Below are 20,408 nucleotides of genomic sequence, written 5' to 3'. Positions count from 1 at the left end.
TAATTTTTTGTATTTTTAGTAGAGACGGGTTTTCACCATGTTGACCAGGATGGTCTCGATCTCTTGACCTCGTGATCCACCCGCCTCGGCCTCCCGCAGTGCTGGGATTACAGGCTTGAGCCTCCGTGCCCGGCCGTGACTTGCTTTTATTTTAAAGACTAGATTATGGAAAAAAGAAATACTTATTTTACAATGAAGAAAACTGGTAGATCCTACCCTAACCAAGTGATGAAGATACATATCACCAGTGATACATCATGTTGATAGCATGTACTCTGGTATGATATGAGGAAAAGAACACTTCTCACTTTCCTGAAGCCCATAACCCAAATCTAATCAAGAAAAAACACATCAGACAAAACTAAATGGAGGAATGGTCTACAATTCAAAGGTGTCCAATCTTTTGGCTTCCTTGCCTGGGCCACATTGGAAGAGGAAGAATTATCTTGGGCCGCACATAAAATACACTAACACTAATGACAGCTGATGAGCTAAAAATAAAAATCACAAAAACATTTCATAATGTTTTAAAACAGTTTATGAATTTGTGTTGGGCCACATTCAAAGCTATCCTGAGCCTCATGTGGCCTACTGGGCTGTGGATTTGCCAAGCTTGTCCATAATAGCTGCCTCGTACCCATCAAAACTGATGATGCAGGAAAGATGAGAAAAGACTGAAACCATCAAAGAGCAGGAGACATGATGACTAAATACAATGAAGTATCTTATTTTGAATCCTGGGACAGAAGAACATGAGTAAAAAAACTGGTAAAATCTGAATAAAGTCTGTAGTTTAGTTATTAGTAATACATTAATATTGGTTTCCTAGTTTTTATAATGAGCCATAGTTATGCAGAAACTGGGTGAAGGACATATGAGAACTCTTGTTATCTTTGAAACTTTTCTATAAATCTGAAAGTATTACCAAAAAAAAAGTTTACAAAAAAAAAAAAAAAAACAAAAAATCAGCATAGGGAGATAGCAATCACCCGAAACTATTTCGAAATAAATAAAACTTTCTAGAACACCCAGGACTTACACTGACGCTCCAGTCTAATGAAAATTACAAATGCATATTATACATACTTAAAAATGATCTCGATTTCATTCTCATTAAGATCTTCAAGGAAAGTAAGGCTGACATAATCTCCATTCAACAAATGAGTAAAACTAAGAAAGAGAGACATTAAATGACTGTCCAAGATTCTAGTTGAATCCAGAAACTAGAACTCTGAATCCCAAATGGGGTGCATTAAGCTCCAGGCATCGCTCATTTGTAGCCTGGCTTGTTCCCTTGGTGCACTATAGGGCACTAGATGCACTGAGGAGTTCACACACTTCCCCAAAGCAGGCAAAATCTATCCACATATTGAGAAGGTAGCACAAGTGCCCAGTTGTTCAACCAAGGACCACAAGAGAGGGGGTTGGGTTGAGGTTTACTTTTTAAATTCCAATTTCCCACAATCCTTCAGATCAGAAAACTAATGCCCATTCTTTTGTCTGGAACTTCAGTGTTGTCAGAGAAGGTCCATATTCATTTTCATATCATCCTCACAAGTACCCTTTAGTGTGAACAGCTGTTACTCCCTTGTAGGCACTGGGAATCTGAGGTTGATTTGCTGCTCAGTGAGCAAACAAACTGAGGCTTCTGTGGCAGGTTTTGGACTCCACTCCATTGCTGTCCTAGCGTCTCCAGGGCTGAGGAGGAGGATGAGCTGCTCCCCCTTGATGCCCTCTCTGTGAGACCCTGGCTCGAAGGCCAGTGATGGTGCCCCTGGGGCTCCATCATAACAAGGTCTCTAAGTACACAAGATTCCTGTATCCTGGCCATTAAGCATTTTTGCAGGGGTATGTAGAGAACAATTGTGTTCTTTGTTCCTGGAAAATTTTGTGTCCAGGCGTTATCCTGTTTCAGTCTTCATTAACCCAGACATTTGTATTTATTTTGCTTCAGATAATTATCAGCATTAGTGAGCAGCTATCAGCTAAGTCTCATTTTAAGGAAGAAAGCCTTTCAAAATGACCCAACAGTTAACAATTGTATATCTCCAGTAAAACCGACTTCATTTTACTTATAAAATAAAGCAAAGATCTCAGCTTCTTAAAGTAGAGAATTTTAATGCAAATGACAATTATTAGTCTCTTATATTATTTTACACCATCCCTTGAAATTGACTGAAGTTACAGTAGCCTTATTTTGCTCCCTGAACTCCTGGGCGCAGGACTTGCTCCCTGAACTCCTGGGCACAGCTGTCCTGCTCTGCCAGTGCCTGCCTGCATTGGGACATATGGAGAAGAACAAGTACTTGTGAACATGTGGTCAGCCCATGCTGAGAAATCAGTGCAGGAAGAAGCTTTTCAGCCTATGTGTGTTGAGAGAACCACAGCCCAGCTGTGGGTTGCAGATCAAAAAAGGACCCTATTCAGTGTGGTGAAAATAATACATAGCAAAATGTTGAATCAGGTTCTATTTCCTGCCATGAACTCAAATAATGGAATCATGTGAGCATGCAGGTGATGAAGGACCTGCAGGGAAGTGAGGCGGGCTGTGTAACTCCGGCACAGCAGGGAGGAAGGCCACTCTACCTCCCAGAGGCCGTAGTGAATTGCCTGTAAAATTAGCAGAGTTGAAAAACCAAAATCTCATTCACTAAGAGAGAAAATAAATACTGATTGTAACCATGCCAAGAAATCTGTACACCTCCCCCATATTAGATTATATTTATACCCATAGCTGCTACTCTCACCCAAATGTCACCTTAATGTCCTATTTGAGTCATGACCATCAATTCCTAGATGCACTGTTTCTGTTAACATTTTAGTGCATTTGAGGCTTTCTCCCATGCCACTAAGACTGTTTTCATTTTGGTGTCCCCACTGATGTGCTAGGTGAAGCCCAGATTCACCAGCACAAGTGCAAATCCTGTTTTGTACCCTTGCTGTTAAGTGGACACAGGAGCAGTTACACCAGCCAGCAGCCTTCATCTGCCCTACTGAAATGAGCCATTGGTTTTCTCCCTGAGTCAGGGAGAGCTGCCCAGGAGCCCAGCTGCAATAAGGAGGCCAAGGAGAGCCTGTCGATGACATGTGATTGAGACTCTGGCTGTATATCTGCTTATGTCTAAAATGACCACTAGAGTTTGGGTGTTAGTTTCAGTTCAGTCAATCAAACGGTTGAATCATAGAGGAAGAAGAGCATTCAAGCCCGTTGATTGATGAATCGTTCAAGCAGTTCTGAGTAGACACAGTCAATGGCATATTGCTTTATTTTCAGGAGATGTGGCTTGGAGTAAGAACGTGCAGAAGTATGGTAGACACCAGGCTCCAAAGCCAGGATGCTCCTTGGCTCCTTTTAATTTAGAAGATGGATTACACGGGCCGGGCGCGGTGGCTCACGCCTGTAATCCCAGTACTTTGGGAGGCCGAGGTGGGTGGATCACGAGGTCAAGAGATTGAGACCATCCTGGTCAACATGGTGAAACCCCGTCTCTACTAAAAATACAAAAAAAATCAGCTGGGCATGGTGGCGCGTGCCTGTAATCCCAGCTACTCAGGAGGCTGAGGCAGGAGAATTGCCTGAACCCAGGACGAGGAGGTTGCGGTGAGCCGAGATTGCGCCATTGCACTCCAGCCTGGGTAACAAGAGTGAAACTCCGTCTCAAAATAAATAAATAAATAAATAAATAAAAGAAGATGGATTACACTCATTTACTATTTTAATCTAAAGCATAAAATATGAAGGTAGTCACTGCTTAGTGCCACAAAGGCTTGGGATTAAAGAACACAAGGAAAAAATTTAGGAGAGAGTTCTAAGCTGGAAAGATGGTGCTGGAATATTAGCCCTTCTCAAATCTGAACTGCAAGAAAAACAGATATCCCACACCTACACCCGCTGGGCTTAGAAACAGTACCTGTGCCTGGAACTTCCACGAAATGCGGTGTTGGCTGTTTTCCATGCCACGTTGAATGTTTGTTTTTAATGAACACTCGGATTTCCCATCCTTCTATTTCTCCTTCCCCAGACCACCTGGATCAAGAGAAACATTCAGACGCTAGAATCGAATGCAACATGAACTAAGGTTTAGGCACAGCATATTGAAAGCATTCATTGGAGTGGGGTAGAGAGATGGGGTTTCTCAGTCATTCACCTGCTACTCATAGTCTTTTGCTTTTCTCTGCAATAAATTTGAGGGAAAAAAAGTCTCTGTTTCCCTCACCCCCACCCCATTCAGCCCACCCAGCCCACCCAGTAAGGCCCATCTGATTTGGCTTCAAGGCAGTAATAAGGCTGTGAGAACCCCTGGCTGTGTCATCCTGGCTGAAGGTGGTGTATGGTGTAAGAACAGGGTCCTACTCTGCCAAAGTGGAAAGGGACCACTCCTGCCTGTGGTCAGTGAGTTGAGGATATTATTGAAATCACATTGAAATGGAGTGGTCATAGCAGAAATGCAACTGGGAGTCAAATTTTTAAATCCTCTTTGGTTTGAAAGCATCCCCAGAACTGGTTTTAACCTAGCTTCACATCTTTAGGACTCCTGGTTCACCTCTTGGAAACAGCAGGGACCAACTAGAATGTGGGTGTCTCCTGATCCACCTAATCCTCCCAGTGCAAAAGACTCTAAAACAGGGAAATGGGAAAAATATTAGTACGAACAGTGTCCTGCTAAGAGACAAGACAATCTCTTTTCCCTTCCGCCTTCCCTTTACTGACCTTGCATGCTCCTCAGTGGTATAAAATACATTGTCGAACCTATAAATGCAGGCCATTCAAGTCAGGTTCAGAAAATCTAAATGGGATTTGGTTTCTTCAGTTTGGCCAGTAAAAGGGACCCTGAGGTCACCCCGCTGCAATCCCAGTTTCTGCATGGCAGCCACCTGGTCAACCCTCATGCCGCCTCACAGTACAGCTTTGTGTATCTGGGGACTGAGCTAGGATCATTCTATTTTCTTCATTCAAGGGTAACTTATAACCAAAGGAGAGAGCAAATTATTTTGATGAGCTCTAGCCTCTGCGTTTTTCTGACAGCTGCATTATCCTGGGCTCCTTGGGGAGGTACTTAAAATGGGGTTCCCTTCTCCATGAGTGTCGTTCATACCCTTGGACCAGTATGCAGAGTGAGAATTTCTGACTTGTGAAACTTGTACCTAAGTATAGCTGTGTTGCACAAAAAAGGACCTCTCAGGAGATGAGATTCATCTGAGTCCAATCAGACTCCAGTAGTGCAGTTAAGGACAGTGGAGTTTATTATGATTCCAGGGACTTTAAATAAATTATTGAACTTGAAATAGAAATGACCCCTAGTATATCCATTTTGGTATAAATTAATATTCTAATTAAAAATCAATAATTTTTATAATATAAAATGTGTTTGTAGTTGCTTTTCATTTTTCTGATGGTAAGTTACCTTTTCCCTTTGATTTTACAGACAAGACATTGCTGTGGCCTATTCCATTTCACTTTTCTTCCCTTATTTGGGGAACTCAAAGTGCTTGGTACTTAATAACCATTAAAAGATAGCACACAGGGGCCAGGTGCTGTGGCTCACACCTGTAATCCCAGCCCTTTGGGAGGTTGAGACGGGCCAATCACTTGAGGCCAGGAGTTCAAGACCAGCCTGGCCAACACAGTAAAACCCCATTTCTACTAAAACAAACAAACAAACAAAAACATGAAAAATTAGCCAGGCCTGGTGGCATGTGCCTGTAATCCCAGCTACTAGGGAGGCTGAGGCATGAGAATCATTTGAACCTGGGAGGCGGGGGTTGCAGTGAACCACAATTGTGCCACTGCATTCCAGCCTGGGCACAGAGCTAAACTCTGTCTCAAAAAAAAAAAAAAAAAAGAGCACATAGGGCTGGCCACATTTTGAGACACAGAGAAGGGATAGGACTTAACTTGTGAGAGCTGATACATCTATGGAAAGAAATTAGGGACTCTTTGCAACTTCCTTTTCTGGACAGTCAGTCATGCACACCACAGATTGTGGCCTTGAACCACTAGGCATTAATGCCATTAACCTAACTGGTTATTGGTGAGACAACATAAGTAAAAAAGGTCCAGTTCAAGTGTATGACTTTTTCGGAACTTTGGGGATGCAGGTGTTCTATTCAGTTGCATAACCTGTTCCATGACTGAGTTCATTTTGTGATAATTTAGCAAGCTGCTATATACCTAATATGCTTCACCTAAAAAGAATAAAAGGAAATAGAAAATAATAATCTCCTAGTGCCTATATAAAACATTTTTGTTAAAACCTAACTTGAAAGTTACTCTGTGATTTTTTTTTGGTTGTTTTTTAATGAAGGTCTTTTTCGAGAGAATCATAAATTCACATGCAATAATGCAGATATTTCATGTCCCTTAGTTTCCCTCATTGGTAACATTTTATACAACTGTACTTCTACAGTATCACACCCAGGATTTTGATACAGTGACATTGATAAAGTGAAGATACAGAGGATTTTTGTCACCACTTGTGGCTCTTATAGCCACGCTCTCTGCCCTTCCTTCACCCTCTCTTTAATCTCAGGTGACTACTAAGCTGTTCTCCATTTTTATAATTTTGTCATTTGAAGAATGTTGTATAGATGAAATCACATCATATGCAGCCTTTGGAATCGGCTTTTTTCACTCAGCATTATTTTCTGACGATTCATCCAGGTTGTTACACCTATCAGTGGTCTGTTCCTTTTTATCGCTAAGTAGTATTCCACACTACAGTTGGACTGCAGTTTGTTTGACCAGTCACGTATTGAAGGATATGCAGATTGTTTGTCGTTTCTGGCATTTAAAAATAGAACAAATAAATATTCGCATACAGGATTTTGTGTGAATATAGGTTTTAATTTCTCTGTAGTAGATGTTCAGGGGTGCCATTGCTGGGTCGCATGGTAGGTACATGCTGACATTTTTAAGAAATTGCCAAAGTTTTTTTTAGAGTGGCTGTAACAGTTTACATTGCTACCATCAGAGTAGAAGTGATCCAGTTTCTTCACATTCTCACTAGCATTTGGTGTTGTCATTATTTTCTGTGTTAGCCATTCTGATATGTGTGTAGTATATTTCATTGTAGCTTTAGTTTGCAGTTACTTAATCGCTAATGATGTTGAGTATCTCTTCATATACTTATTTACCATCTGTATGTTCTCTTTGTTGAAAAATTTGTTCGCCTCATTTGTCCATTTCTAATTAGATTGTTATTTTTTTTAACTGTTTATATGTGCTAGGTACTAGTCCTTTTTCAGATATGTAGCTTTCAAATGTTTTCTCCTAATTTATAGCTTGCCTTATTATTATTTTAACATGATCTTTAACAGAGCAAAAGTTTTTAATTTAATAAAGTCTAATTTATCAATTTTTCCTTTTATGGATTGTAATGAACTTTTACTGTCAAGTCTAAAAATTTTCACCTAGTCCTAGATCTTGCAGATATTATCCTATGAGATTTATCTAAAAGTTTTATACTTTTACATTTTTCATTGAGCCATGATCCATTTTTAGTTACTTTTTATATAAGGTAGGAAACTTAGGTTGAGATTCCTTATTGTTTGTTGGTTTTTTGGTGTACCCATGTCCAATTGCTCAAATACTATTAGTTGAAAAGGCTATACTCCCCATGTTAAATTGCTTTAACACCTTTAAAAATTACTTGGCCATATTTGTATGGTTCTATTTCTTCATTTTCCTATTTTATCTGTGCATCTATTTGTCTATCCCTCCACCAATGCCACATAGTCTTAATTACTGTAGTTACATAAGTCTTGAAATATGGTAGTTTGATTCTACCGCTTTATTATTTTACAAAATCACTTTAGGCTATTCTAATTCCTTTGCCTTTTCATAGAAATTTTAGGATAATCTTGCCTAAAATATTTTTTACAATTTTACAAAGAATTTTTATAATTTTACAAAAAAATCTTGCTGGGATTTTGAGAGATATTGCATTAAAACTGTAAGTTAATTTGAAGAGAAATTACATATTATTATGCTGAATCTTCCAGTCTATGAATATGGTGTGTCTCTCTACTTATATAGATCTACACTGATTTATTTCATCAGCATTTTACTGTGTTCAGCACACAAGTCCTAGTCCTAGTCCTGTTTTGTTGGATTACATCTATGTATTTCTTCTGAGTGATTGTAAATGGTGTTGCATATTTTAGTGTCTACATATCCATTACCATTATATGGAAAAAAACTATTTTTATATGTCGATCTTTCATCCTATGACCTTGCTCATCTTCTTAAATCTAGAAGTTCTTGTAGATTCCTTGTAATTTGCCATATAGACAAACATATAATTTGCATATAAGGACAGTATTTCGCTGGATAAAAGATTCTGTGTTGGTAATTCTTTTTTTTAAGCACCTGAACACATTTTTGGCTTCCATGGTTTCTAATGAAAATCTGCTGCCAAATAGTTCCCCCCCCGCCTTGTAAGTAAAATGTCACCTTTCTCTTTCTCTGCTTTTAAGATTAAAAACTCTTTAAGATATGCCTTTGAATAAATTTCTTTGGATTTATCCCATTTGGGGTGGACTCAGCTTCTTGAATTTGTTGGTTTATGTCTTTTGTTGATTTATGTCTTTTGCCAAATTTTGGGAGTTTTCAGTCATTACTTTAAGAACTTTTCTGCCCAGCCCACTTTCTCTTCTCTTTCCAGAACACTGATGACACTTAGGTTGAATCATTTTTAAAAAATAATTACACAGGTTCCTGATCCTCTGTTCATTATATTTTCAGTCCATTTTCTGTCTACTATTGAGATTCAGTAATTTTTATTGTTCCATATTTCAGTCCACCAGTTATTTCCTCTGTCCTCTCCATTTTGCTGTTGAAACCATCCACTGAGTTTTTCATTTGGGTCATTGTATGTTTCAGTTCTAAAATTTCTATTTGGGCTCCTTTTTTATCTCCTTTTTCATTGCTAACATTGTGTTTCTTTGCTGAAACCTTTTTTTTTTTCCATTGATTTCAAGTGTGCTTATAATTGCTCATTGAAGCATTTTTATAGTGGCTGCTTTAAAAACTTTGTCAGATAATCCCACAATCTCTGTCATGTTGGCATTGATACCTATCGATTGTCTTTTTTTACCCAGTTTGACATCTTCCTGTTTCTTGATATGAAGTGACTTTTGATTGAAACATGAACATTTTGGATATAAAATTATGAAACTCTAGATCTTACTTAAACCTTCTGTTTTTAGCTAGTTTCCTTTAACACTGTTCCAGTGGGGAAAGGGGGTGTATAACCTCATTACTGCCTTATAGGGATAGAGTCTAGGTTCTCTACTTAGTCTCTATTGACATTCAAAGGCCTGGGGACTCCTTGTTATTTCTGGGTGGAAGTGGGAGTTTTAGTTACTAACTAGGCCTCCGCTGACATCTCACTGGTGGAGAGGACAGGAAAGCCACATTACTGTCTCCTAAGGGGCCTGCACTGACACTAGCAGTGACTTTGTTACCGCCATGTGATGGCTAAGTCTTGACTCTCACTAGGCCTTCTCTGACAGCATCCCATCTAGTAAAGGGAAGGATGCCTCTTTGCTGCCAGGTTGAGGTGGAGGTAACAGCTCTCCATGTGGTCTCCATTGACACCATGGTGGGCACTTCACTATAGCATGTTGTGGCTGTAAGACTAAGCTTCCCCATTTAGCCTTTAGAGCCATGGCAGGGGTGGAGGGCATGGAATACGTAGTTTGTTCAAAGTAGGCTTTTTTTTTTTCAAAGAAAGAGAGAAAGAAAGAAAGAAAAAGAGTATTAAAAAAAAGAATGAAGGAGAGGAAGAAAGAGGAAGAGGAAGAGGCAAAAAGAAAATGCAAGGAATTCACCACTGTGTCATTCCTTGAATCCTATGATTCCTAGACAGTCTAATTTCTCTTCACCTTTCATAGTCATCTGATATTTGTTTTATATATAGTATCCAAGGATTTCAATTGTGCTTAGTAGGAGAAATAGGAAAAAGCATATTCATCATCTTAGAAGTGACTTTGACTACAGTTTTTGAGAAGAGAAAATGGTATCTAAAGGACTGGAGAGCTTTCTGAGTTCATTTGACCCCAGATCAGTGTTTTCCATGGAACTTCCATTTTTTCATCTCTATTTCACTAGAACCACCCCAGACCCTCTTTTCTCATGATAAAAAGTCTGCCTTTAACTGTTTCTTCCAGCAGCACTACTTGACTTTATGTAGAGAATCGTTTCTAGTCTTTGCTGGCTTGAGAACCATTCAGTCTTAATTCCTATAAGTGCAAGCCAGGAATTTTCCTAGAGAAAGAGTTGACCATTCTATGACAAAATTTGGGAAATAAAATGTATCAGGTTTTTCATAATGCAAAATAAGTTTTCATTAAGAAATTATATTATTATCTTCTCCCTACATTTTCAATGCTGAAAATTTCCCTTTACATAAAATAACGATTATAGACAGTTCTTTTTTGTTACCCTTATTTGACAAAATAGAAAAGTTGGCGATTGCATGTTGGTTACCCCCAAGTTGCTTTGTTTCCCTTTATTTTTCTTCTAATTTTAAAAATGGAGGTTTATTTATATACATTGAAGTGCACAAATTTTAATGGTGCAGTTCAGCAAGTTTTGACAAATAGCAGATTGTATAATGCAGATCTCAGTCATGTTAAAGGAGGTGTCTATCACCCAGTAAATTCCTCTCAGACACTTTTCCATCATTTCCTCACCCTGACCCCTGAATTTCTAACTTTGTTAGAAGAGCTCAGTTTGCCTGCTCCAGAGCTTCATAGGAATGGAAGCAGATAGACGTATGTTTCTTTTGCTCAGTATAATGTTTCTGAGATATTTGATGATTCGTTCCTTTTTAAAATTAATTTATTTTTGCTGAATAGTATTTCATTGTATAGGCCTAGCCCCTCTCTCCTCCCAAATGCTCATCTCTCTAGAACTCACCTGGTCAGATTCTTCAGGAACTGGCCTTGTGACCTCCAGCTGACCTCAGTTACATCATTCCATAGGTATTAAGGTGCAGTGTTATTTATACTCTCCTGTGGGAAGAAAAATGAATGAAGACTTAAGACTCACTTTTTTTTCTTTGATTAACACAGTTCGTATTGAAAAAAAATTGTTTATTCTCCTGTTGATGGACATTTAAGGTGTTTATGGACCGATGTTATGAATAAGATTGTCAAGAATGTTTTGTGGAAGATGTTTTATTGTCTCAAATTTAGAAACATTTCAACCATTATATCTTCAAGTGTTTTATGTCACATTCTTTCTGACATCTGAAATCCCAATGGCATGTATGTTAGATTGTCAATATAATCCCACGGGTACTGGCATTCTGTTCATTTTTTTCTCTTTTCCCCATTTGAAATAATTTCTATGAATCTGTTTTCAAGATTATTGATTTTTGTTCTTCAGTACTTACTCTGCTGTTAAACTCATTAGTGAATTTTTATCTCAAATATCCCATTTTACAGATCTAGAATTTTCCTTTCATTCTTTCTTAGAAGTTACATTCATCTCTTAAAATATCCCATGTTAATCTATTATATCCATTTTTCTCCTTTTTTTTTTTTTTTTTTGAGAAAGAGCCTGACTCTTTCACTCATGCTGGAGTGCAGTGCCATGATCTTGGCTCACTGCAACCTCTGCCTCCCAGGTTCCAGCAATTATTGTGTCTCAGCCTCCCAAGTAGCTGAGATTACAGACATGCATCACCATGCCCAGCTAAGTATTGTATGTTTAGTAGTGGCAGGGTTTCGCTATGTTGGCCAGGGTGGTCTCGAACTCCTGGCTTCAAGCAATCCACCTACCTCAGCTTCCCAAAGTGCTGGAATTACAGGCATGAGCCACCATGGCTGGCCTTCTCCTTGTAAATTCTTGAACACGTTCATAATAGTTGTTTTTAAATCTTTGTCTGTTAATTCCAATAACTGGTCATCTCTAAGTCTGCTTTTACTGATTGTGCTTTGTTTAAATTTTAGGTCACATTTTCCTATTTCTTTGCAGGTCTTAAAACTTGTACTTCAAACATTGTCTGTAACAGATTTTACTTTCTTTTGTTTATTTTCCTTTCTTGTGTCTGGTGGTTAGGGTCAAGGACTGATCATTAAGTTTCCTCCTAGAGTCGGGTTGAGCAGGAGCTGCTCTAGTTAGACTAAGTTCACTATGATTAGTCCACTCACCCCACTACACCACCCTTTTTATTCTTTCAGAGTTTGAACTGTGAAGATGGTGAGCTACAGTTTCAGATATCTTTGATTCACCTTTGAGTTCAACTCCAGCACAGCTCCAAAGTCTACATACCACAAGGATGCATAGACCATACGAATTTCCTCTGCTTTTCAGTTTCCATGAACTGATGCTTTCATAGCAAAATTCTGGGTTGAGAGTAAAGAGTTGCTAGGCCACGTGTTTGTTTTTGTGCTAGGAGTTCTTCCCAATTCCAGTCCATCTGGCCATTTTTCTCACCCCTTCAAAGTCTCTCCATCTCTGTTCAGCTCATTCTTCTGTCCATCTGTCTCCAAAATAGGCACCTATCCCATGTGTGGAAGCTGCTGTGGCTGTCGGCTTACCTAGAAAGAGCTCATCTCTCTGAAATCATTTCATTAATGTTAATTTCTTACGTACTGTGCTTTTCAGTAGCCCCATAAAACGTCCGATTTTTACTTTGTTCAGATTCTTCAGTTTGTTACCATGGAGCAAAATTCTCTTGAATCCTTCTACATTTTAACTAGGAGCCTTCCCAATTGATTTTCAGATCATTTGGGTCCATGAAGCTGAACATCCCAGGACCCACTTACACAGAATTTCTCCATAATAACTTTGTACTCTTATTGCATTTTTAGTTTTGGAAGTTTGTGGGGATTCTGTTCTTGAAAATTTTTGACTGAAGATTATTCCTTCTTGGGTGTGTTCACTTCTTTGGGTCTGTAAGTTGATTAAGATGCTTTTTTTATGCGGGGGGGACAGGATCTCACTCTGTCACCCAGGTTGGAGTGCAGTGGCATGAACTTGACTTACTATATCCTCCACCTCCTGGGCTCAAGCAATCCTCTTCCTTCAGCCTCCCGAGTAGCTGGGACTACAGGCATGAGCCACCACTTCTGGCTAATTTTTATATTTTTTGTAGAGTTGGGTTTTACCATGTTCCCCAGACTGGTCTCAATCTCCTGAGCTCAAGAGATCCACCTGCCTCAGCCTCCCAAAATGCTGAAATTACACACATGAGCCACTGTGATGCCATATTTTTCATATGAGAAGTGTGCAGCTAATACTGAAGCTTTATTATAATAAATACCTAGTTGAATATTCTTTCTTGTTTCATATAAATGCCTTTGTCTGTAGAAAATGTCTAAGAGCAGCACTGTGGTTACTTTAATTTCATTGCCAAAACTTTTATATGGTTTCCTGTATTCTAAAGGGAAAGGTATATGCACTTGTCTTCTTTTTAAACTTTTCCTCTTATGAATCAGTAGCAGTATGAATAAATGTCAAAAGTTCTTATTAAGTGGTTAATGTTGATGCCTCTGTCTCAGCATTCTTGTTTTAGGTAATGATGATTAAGCAGACTTTGTCATGAAAATGCCACAGTTGTAAAGAAATTGTATTTATTACTAACTAGAGAACCCACGATAATAACAATAATATTTATAAAGAATCAACCTGCGCCAAGTTCACTAAATGCTTCCATCTTAGCAATAAGGAAGGTTTTATGGGTTGGAAGTGACAATGTCAGAGTTCAAAGCCCTTCTTCTTTACTGAAGTGGACATTGCCAATAATACTTAGTAAACAGCCAAATTGTATACTCTTTAGTTGAAGAAAATTGCAATGAAAAGGACATTTTAGAGGTAAATTTTCTTCAAGTTTAATTATTTAGTGAGGCTAAACAAAGATGATTTTGTTGTTGTTAGGTAAGGAAGACAATTTATTCTAACATTTCAGATTAAGCTAAATATTTTTTATTAACTGAAGAACAAATCAACATAAAATATAATTTAAATTGATTCAAGGAGAATATTAAGCTGGAGTCCTGATTATTTAATAGACTCTTGGAATGTCATTTTATGCTAATGAAATTTGGTTGTAGAGGAAACCAATGAGAAGGTATGTGTCCCTGGGACCAGGAGACCCAGCAAGCTAAGGTCTGACCCTCCCTTGAGAAGCCAGCCAGTTGGCAATGAAAATAGGAATGGAGCTCCCCTTTCTAGTAGTTGTTAGGAGACAGCTACTAGAAAGAGATTTGAGAGAAGAAAATTGAGAGAAGTAGAATCACAGCACACACTGTGAGATTATGCCTTGTGTGAGTGTTTCAGGTTTTTCTTTCATTCACTGCTTAGTCAGGCATAAGGACTAAGATGGGAAATTACCTGCCACAGACCTATCATCTGATCCTTTACAGAATGTTTGTCTAAAGGGAAAGCAATTCTTCAGAAGTGAGTGAGGAGGAGATAAGTCAGGCCAAGGCCTCTGTGCATTCAGCAAGTTTGGAAGTCTGAAAAAAGTGGGAATAGGTGCAGATTAACTACTTGATTGTGCCCATTTTCACTAGTCACGATTTGCCAGTCAACGTGCTGCTCTTTTGACGGCACTTGAATTGTTTGACTTAAGGTGGTGATCCGAAGGAGCAGGAAGGACCTGTCAACCAGTGCAGAAAAGTACTCCCAACTTCCTGAAGGAGAATCTGCAGAGCAGAATTGAAGCCTTGTCCTTCTGCAGGAAAACGTCCTTACAGGTCATCAAGCTGCACTTTTCACATCATGGTAGCTGGCTCTGAAGCCGATGTCCTTGGCACCTTCCTCTGGTGGCAACATCATAGAGTGCCCCTGGACCCCATTACTGGGGTCCTCTCAGGGAATCCGAGCCAGTGTGGCTGGGCAGATTCATGTTCTCCACAGCAGGCACACACAGAATACAGATTCTGACTTAGGGAGAACATCCAGGGTCACACATCTGCCACAGTGCATTTCCTCAGTGCAACACCACATAACCTCCAGCAACTCAAAGCAGTGAGGCACTGGGGGAAAAGATCGAGGCAGAAGGACAGACAAGGCTATAGAAACAAAAAGCCCTGGATTAAAACTCTAGTCGCAGCAGTTACAAGGGATGTAACTTGAAACAAGGTATGTGACTTAAATTCTTTAAGCCTTGGTTTTCTCATCTGTAAAATGGATTGATATCTGATAGAGTTATTATGAATACCAAATAAGACAGTGAACATAAAGCCCTCCTCTGTAATCTGGCACACAGTAGTTGTCCAGCCAATGTCAGCATGGGGTAGAACACAGAAGACCTTGCTTATAAATGTAAAGTGCCACATGTTGCTACATAGCATTGTTATAAAAATGCTGGAGATACAGCAGACTGACAAGTCAGGGATAGCTAAGTAGCTGCCTTCTGTACCTCATTTCCTTTACCTGCCTGCCCCCCCAGGATGGAATGTGGAACACACAGATACTGCATGGTGGAGATGGATCCTTGGCAAAGGCTGGAGTAAACAAGCTACAAATTGTTGATTGGGGACTAGGGTTGGGCGAGACAAGCATGGAATAAATGTGGCCCGAGGCACCTGCCAGAATGCCAGTTATGACACAGCAGAAGCAAAGGTGACAAATGACAGCCACAAGTAACACAGAAACCTCATTTTACCAACAGCTTTAATCTTAGTCCCTCGTTACATCTTTTAGATTAAAAGATGATGATTAATTAAGGTTCCCCTTCTTGTAAAGTTTCTACCTCAACATCTATAATCTAAAATGAAGTCAACTGAAAAAGAATGGACAGGAAATTACATTCATAGCTCACCAATATCTAACAATCAGTTAGAAAGTAATAGTTGGCTACATGGAGATTCTTTTTGGAAAGGAGGTGGAATTGATGCCTTATAGCAAGTTTGTTGTTTTGCTTAGTCAGATTTAAAGTTTCTATTTCTGTGCATTAGCAAGTAATAATGACTAATACTAATTCTGTAGGTAGGCAGCCTGGACAGTTCTTTGACTAGCCTTACTTGGGATCACTCCTGTGGCTGCAGTTATCTGAGTTCAACAGGACTAGGATGTCCAAGATGGCCTCTCTTTCATATCTGGCAGTAGGTGCTGGCTGTCGGCCAAGGCACCTTGGTCCATCTCTACATGGCCTTTTGTCCTCCACCAGGCTAGACTGGGCTTCTGCACAGCAGATGTTCTCAGGGTTATAGAAGAGTGATAATGGGGGATTCAAAGTTTCTTAAAGCCTAAGCTCTGGAATTCACCCTGTGACATGTTCCCCATATTCTATTGGCAAAGCAAGTCATAACTCAGCCCAGATTTAAGGGATGGAGAAAAAGACTCTACCAAGGTAGCCAGACAAGAAATGGGCTAATGAAGAGACATTTCAAATTGGGATAAGGGATTTTTCACATAAAACAGCATGTAGTCATACTATGCTGAGAATAGAGGTGAGGCATATGAGAAGAGGCAGGAAAACCTTCTGCATGGAGTCCTAGGAAAGCTGAGGTGTCCCTGCAAGCGCACTGGGCACTTCCCACCTTGAACATCTATTGTATGATTAACACCAGGCCATGCTGGGAAAATATGGTTTGTTTAGAAGACTGCAAAGCTTAGTCATTGCCCATCCTTGGCCATCCTATTCTCCCAACTGAAATAAGGAAAATATAGGGAGAGTCAAAAAAGAGCAGAAAAACAAATTGAGTACTGCAACTAGATGAAAGTGGGAAGCCAAACTGACATTACAATTTTCCCTCCCTCCCAAGTACACATATTAACATAATCAAACCCAGTGTCATCCCTTGAGGGCTGAGTGCTTCTGCTTTCTTTAAAGCAGATATTCTCAAATTTCATTCACTGGCTATTTGCAGTTGATTTTACATTCTTATTGCCTGTAGAATGATAGTGCCCATGTTTAGGTTTGACCTTAAAAACATTTTTTTACAAGAACCTATAACTTGTTCATGCTCTTTTATTTTTAAAGTATACCTATTCATTTGTGTTTTTCAAAAGCTGATGAATTTTCTTTGTAAAGATATGGGCAAGCTTGAGGTACTTTATCCAGCATAAATTGGTCATAAACTGGCAGGGCAGGGGACCCCTACAGTGTGTGCAATTTTTATGTTTATAGTATGGAAGCATGTTTGGTAACAAGACTAAACTTTAATAACATGCTGCTTAGCCCCAAATAAAATTACTCCCTAGTTATAAAAATACTATACGTAATAATCAATGCTATATTATCTACTCATTTATTTTGTATTAAAGAGATCATGTATCTTTTAGTCTTTAAAACACCTCAACAGTTTCACGATGTGAGACCCATTCCTGCAGCGTATACCATTAAACCTCTAAAGTTCAGCATTGTACTTAAGACTGGGTAGGAATCCAGCACACATGCTGTGAATGAAAGGATGGTAATTATTGTTATCCTGACAGCCAGGAACAGAGGTGGGTGGTTACCTGGAATCAGAGTCAAACATTAACTAACAGGAATGATGCCAGATCCATCCATAGAGACAATAATCATTTTGGGGTTTCTGTTGCAATGTATGAAGAATGGAGAAGGGTAGGAGGAGTTATTTTAGGCTGCCCCAGAAGTTTAGATTTAGAAAGGATGTTGGCAGTCAGCTCCTCTTCATAGCCAGTTCATTGTTCCTCCCTAGAGTGCCATTGGAGAACACACTCCCTGAACATTTATGAGTAAAGAAACCCTCTTTTTCACTAGCTATTGGGTTCCTTTTCACTTTTTAAAAGTTTTTCTTTTTTTTTTTTATTTTTTTTATTTTTATTTTTTTGAGACGGAGTTTCACTCATGTTACCCAGGCTAGAGTGCAATGGCGCGATCTCGGCTCACCGCAACCTCCGCCTCCTGGGTTCAGGCAATTCTCCTGCCTCAGCCTCCTGAGTAGCTGAGATTACAGGCACGCGCCACCATGCCTAGCTAATTTTTTGCAGTTTTAGTAGAGACGGGGTTTCACCATGTTGACCAGGATGGTCTCGATCTCTTGACCTCGTGATCCACCCGCCTTGGCCTCCCAAAGTGCTGGGATTACAGGCTTGAGCCACCGCGCCCGGCAAAAGTTTTTCTTATATTGAAATCTGCCTCCTTTAATTCCTACCTCTGGCCCTACGTTCTGTATTTGACACTAGGTAGACAAAACCCATACTCTATTTTACACTCATTCAAATCATTGTATTTCCCCCACTGGTGAATATATTACCAAAGCTGGTTGAGTTTCATAATGCAAACCCAAAGGGAAAATTATCTTGAATAATCATATGACAATAGGTGGAAAGTTTAGGGGCTGTGTACGCCACCTCATGGTTTTGAACTGTGTGGTTAAAGACATTGAGAGTCAACAGATTAGTCAGGGATTTCTCAAGAGTATTAATTATAAACTTTGAAATCTTGGTCAGTGAAAGTTCATTTTAGTGCATCTTGCAAATATGATCAAAGGTATTTTCAGTACTGATTTGATGATGCTTAACCACATGGTGAAGAATGAACTTTTTCATTAGAAATTACAGATGTAATAGAGCACATTTTCAGGGAAGATGTATTGTTGGACTACTACAATTCATGTTCTTCCCCCACCATATCCCTACCCTCTACATCCCCCATCCCCTAAGCCCCATCCTCCTTCTTGGGACCTCACTGTGTCTGAAAACCTGAAATGGCATTTTGGTTTGCTGCAAAGGAAACTGTGATCTAAACAACATCAGTGCGGCTCAGAGATGACCACCACGTGCAGGCAAACGTGGGGCTGGTGTAAGTGGTGATGTTAAACTCATAAAAATAAACCATGAAAACCTGGGGATTTACTGTGATTTGGGGAGTGAAACAAATTTACGACTGGCTGGAAATTTGAAAAATGGAGTACAATGTGTAGTAGATTAGAAGAAAGTAAGCTGTCCCTCTGCCCTTGTGTAGTTTTAGAAAAAATAATATTATTTTGGTAAATTTCTTTTTTTCAGGGAATAAAAAAAATACACTGGCACCTAAGCCATGGAAAATGAAATAAAAATACACTAGTGCAGCTTCCAAAACACTGGCTTGCATCTCCCTTCTCCTATCTGCCAGGATTGTCTTATCCCTGCCTTCCAATGGCTGCCAGAACAAGCGAGGGCATCCATGGCGTTCCTTGACATTGGCATTAACAGCAGATCGATTTTCCGCAGCAGCCAGGTGGAAGGTGCTTATCATTGGTCCGCCGTCTCACTGTACTGAATTTTCAAGAATCGTAGCCTACTGCCAGCCAGGTCCGAAGGCGCTAGTCTGGGGAGACTGGAGCAGGTCTCCTCTGGTTCACCTGTTCTAAGGCTCTTCCTGTTCAGTTGCCTCTGCGCGCCAGAGGGTGGCACCCCAGGCACTCCAGAGGTGGATTGGAGGGGATAGCAGGGGAAGAAAAGGGAGAGGAGCGGACGTTAGAACCAGGAAGGAAGGACCTAGGAGGGACGGGGAGGGAACATTAATAAATTCTCAGACCTTGGTCTCGAGTTCCCGACTAATTTAGGGGCACAGCCGCTCCCATGTTCACGCCCACCCCTTTACGGAAAAAACCTGGGTTTCCATTGGGCTAGGGATAAGAACTGGAAATTTCTAAAATAAAAAAGGCTTCCGAGCGTTATTCATGGCCAACAGTTTCCACCGGAGAATCCAAAGGGAAACTCGTTTCTGGGGCCTCTGGGTGTGCGGGTGCTTGGGGGTGGGCGGAAAGCCGTGACACTTAATCGCTGTGACTGCGCCAACATCTGACCTGTCCCTTTGTGTCGTGTTTTGCAGTTGCTGGATTTGTGCGACTCGTTGAAGGATGATGCCCTGAGGGTGATAGCCGCCTTTAACATTCCATACACCAACCTCCATGCACCAATCGCCGGAATCTCCAACCCGCGGGCCGCTTGGGCCTTCTACCCTGCACCGCTGCAACCCGTGGCGCGGGAAGGGGCGCGCTCCCAGCTGCCCAAGCTGGGAGCCAAGCTGTAACGGGTGTGGCGGGAAGTGTGGTGGCCCGCCTGCAGCTGCCACGACGTTCGCTCCACTGACGCCTGGAGCTGGGGCTGAGGCCGGGCTGGCACACGCTGGGCCGCCGCTCTCCGAGATTGTGGTGGCAGAGCGAAGGTCCCGCCGAGGCTGGCTGCTAGGAAAGAGATCCAGAGGGTCGCCTGGTGCGCTGGATCCCTGTGTCCTTTCCCTGAAACCAGCTTGGTCTGGCTGCAACCTCTCCCAGCTTGGTGCCCGATCGCCTAGACAATCAGGGTGGGCTCACCCCCGCGAGCGCGCCCCACAGCCGGGTGCCGCCAAAGGTCTCCTGCTGTCAACGGTGACTCAGATTCCCAGTGATTTAGAAAAGCTGCGGTGCCAAGTGAAAGAAAAAAAAAAGCAAACACCCTTAGAAAAGCAAAAAGCTCCACTCCTTCCGCAAGCGGGCAAAAAGGTTGGGCTCAG

At 40.6% G+C, this 20,408-nt stretch overlaps 1 protein-coding gene across 1 annotated transcript in view; it reads left to right on the top strand.

Moving 5' to 3' along the window:
- ACOXL (acyl-CoA oxidase like) overlaps positions 1–19,946 on the top strand; it is a 319,336-nt gene extending 299,390 nt beyond the window's left edge. The window contains 1 exon segment of the mRNA XM_017549848.2: positions 19,746–19,946. Coding sequence (XP_017405337.2) covers positions 19,746–19,946 — 201 coding nt within the window.
- The last annotated feature ends 462 nt before the right edge of the window (positions 19,947–20,408 follow it).

The sequence above is a fragment of the Cebus imitator genome, unplaced genomic scaffold (assembly GCF_001604975.1).
Source record: "Cebus imitator isolate Cc_AM_T3 unplaced genomic scaffold, Cebus_imitator-1.0 Scaffold222, whole genome shotgun sequence".
In the NCBI taxonomy this organism is placed as follows: domain Eukaryota; kingdom Metazoa; phylum Chordata; class Mammalia; order Primates; family Cebidae; genus Cebus; species Cebus imitator.
This window is presented reverse-complemented; position numbering and strand designations above follow the sequence as displayed.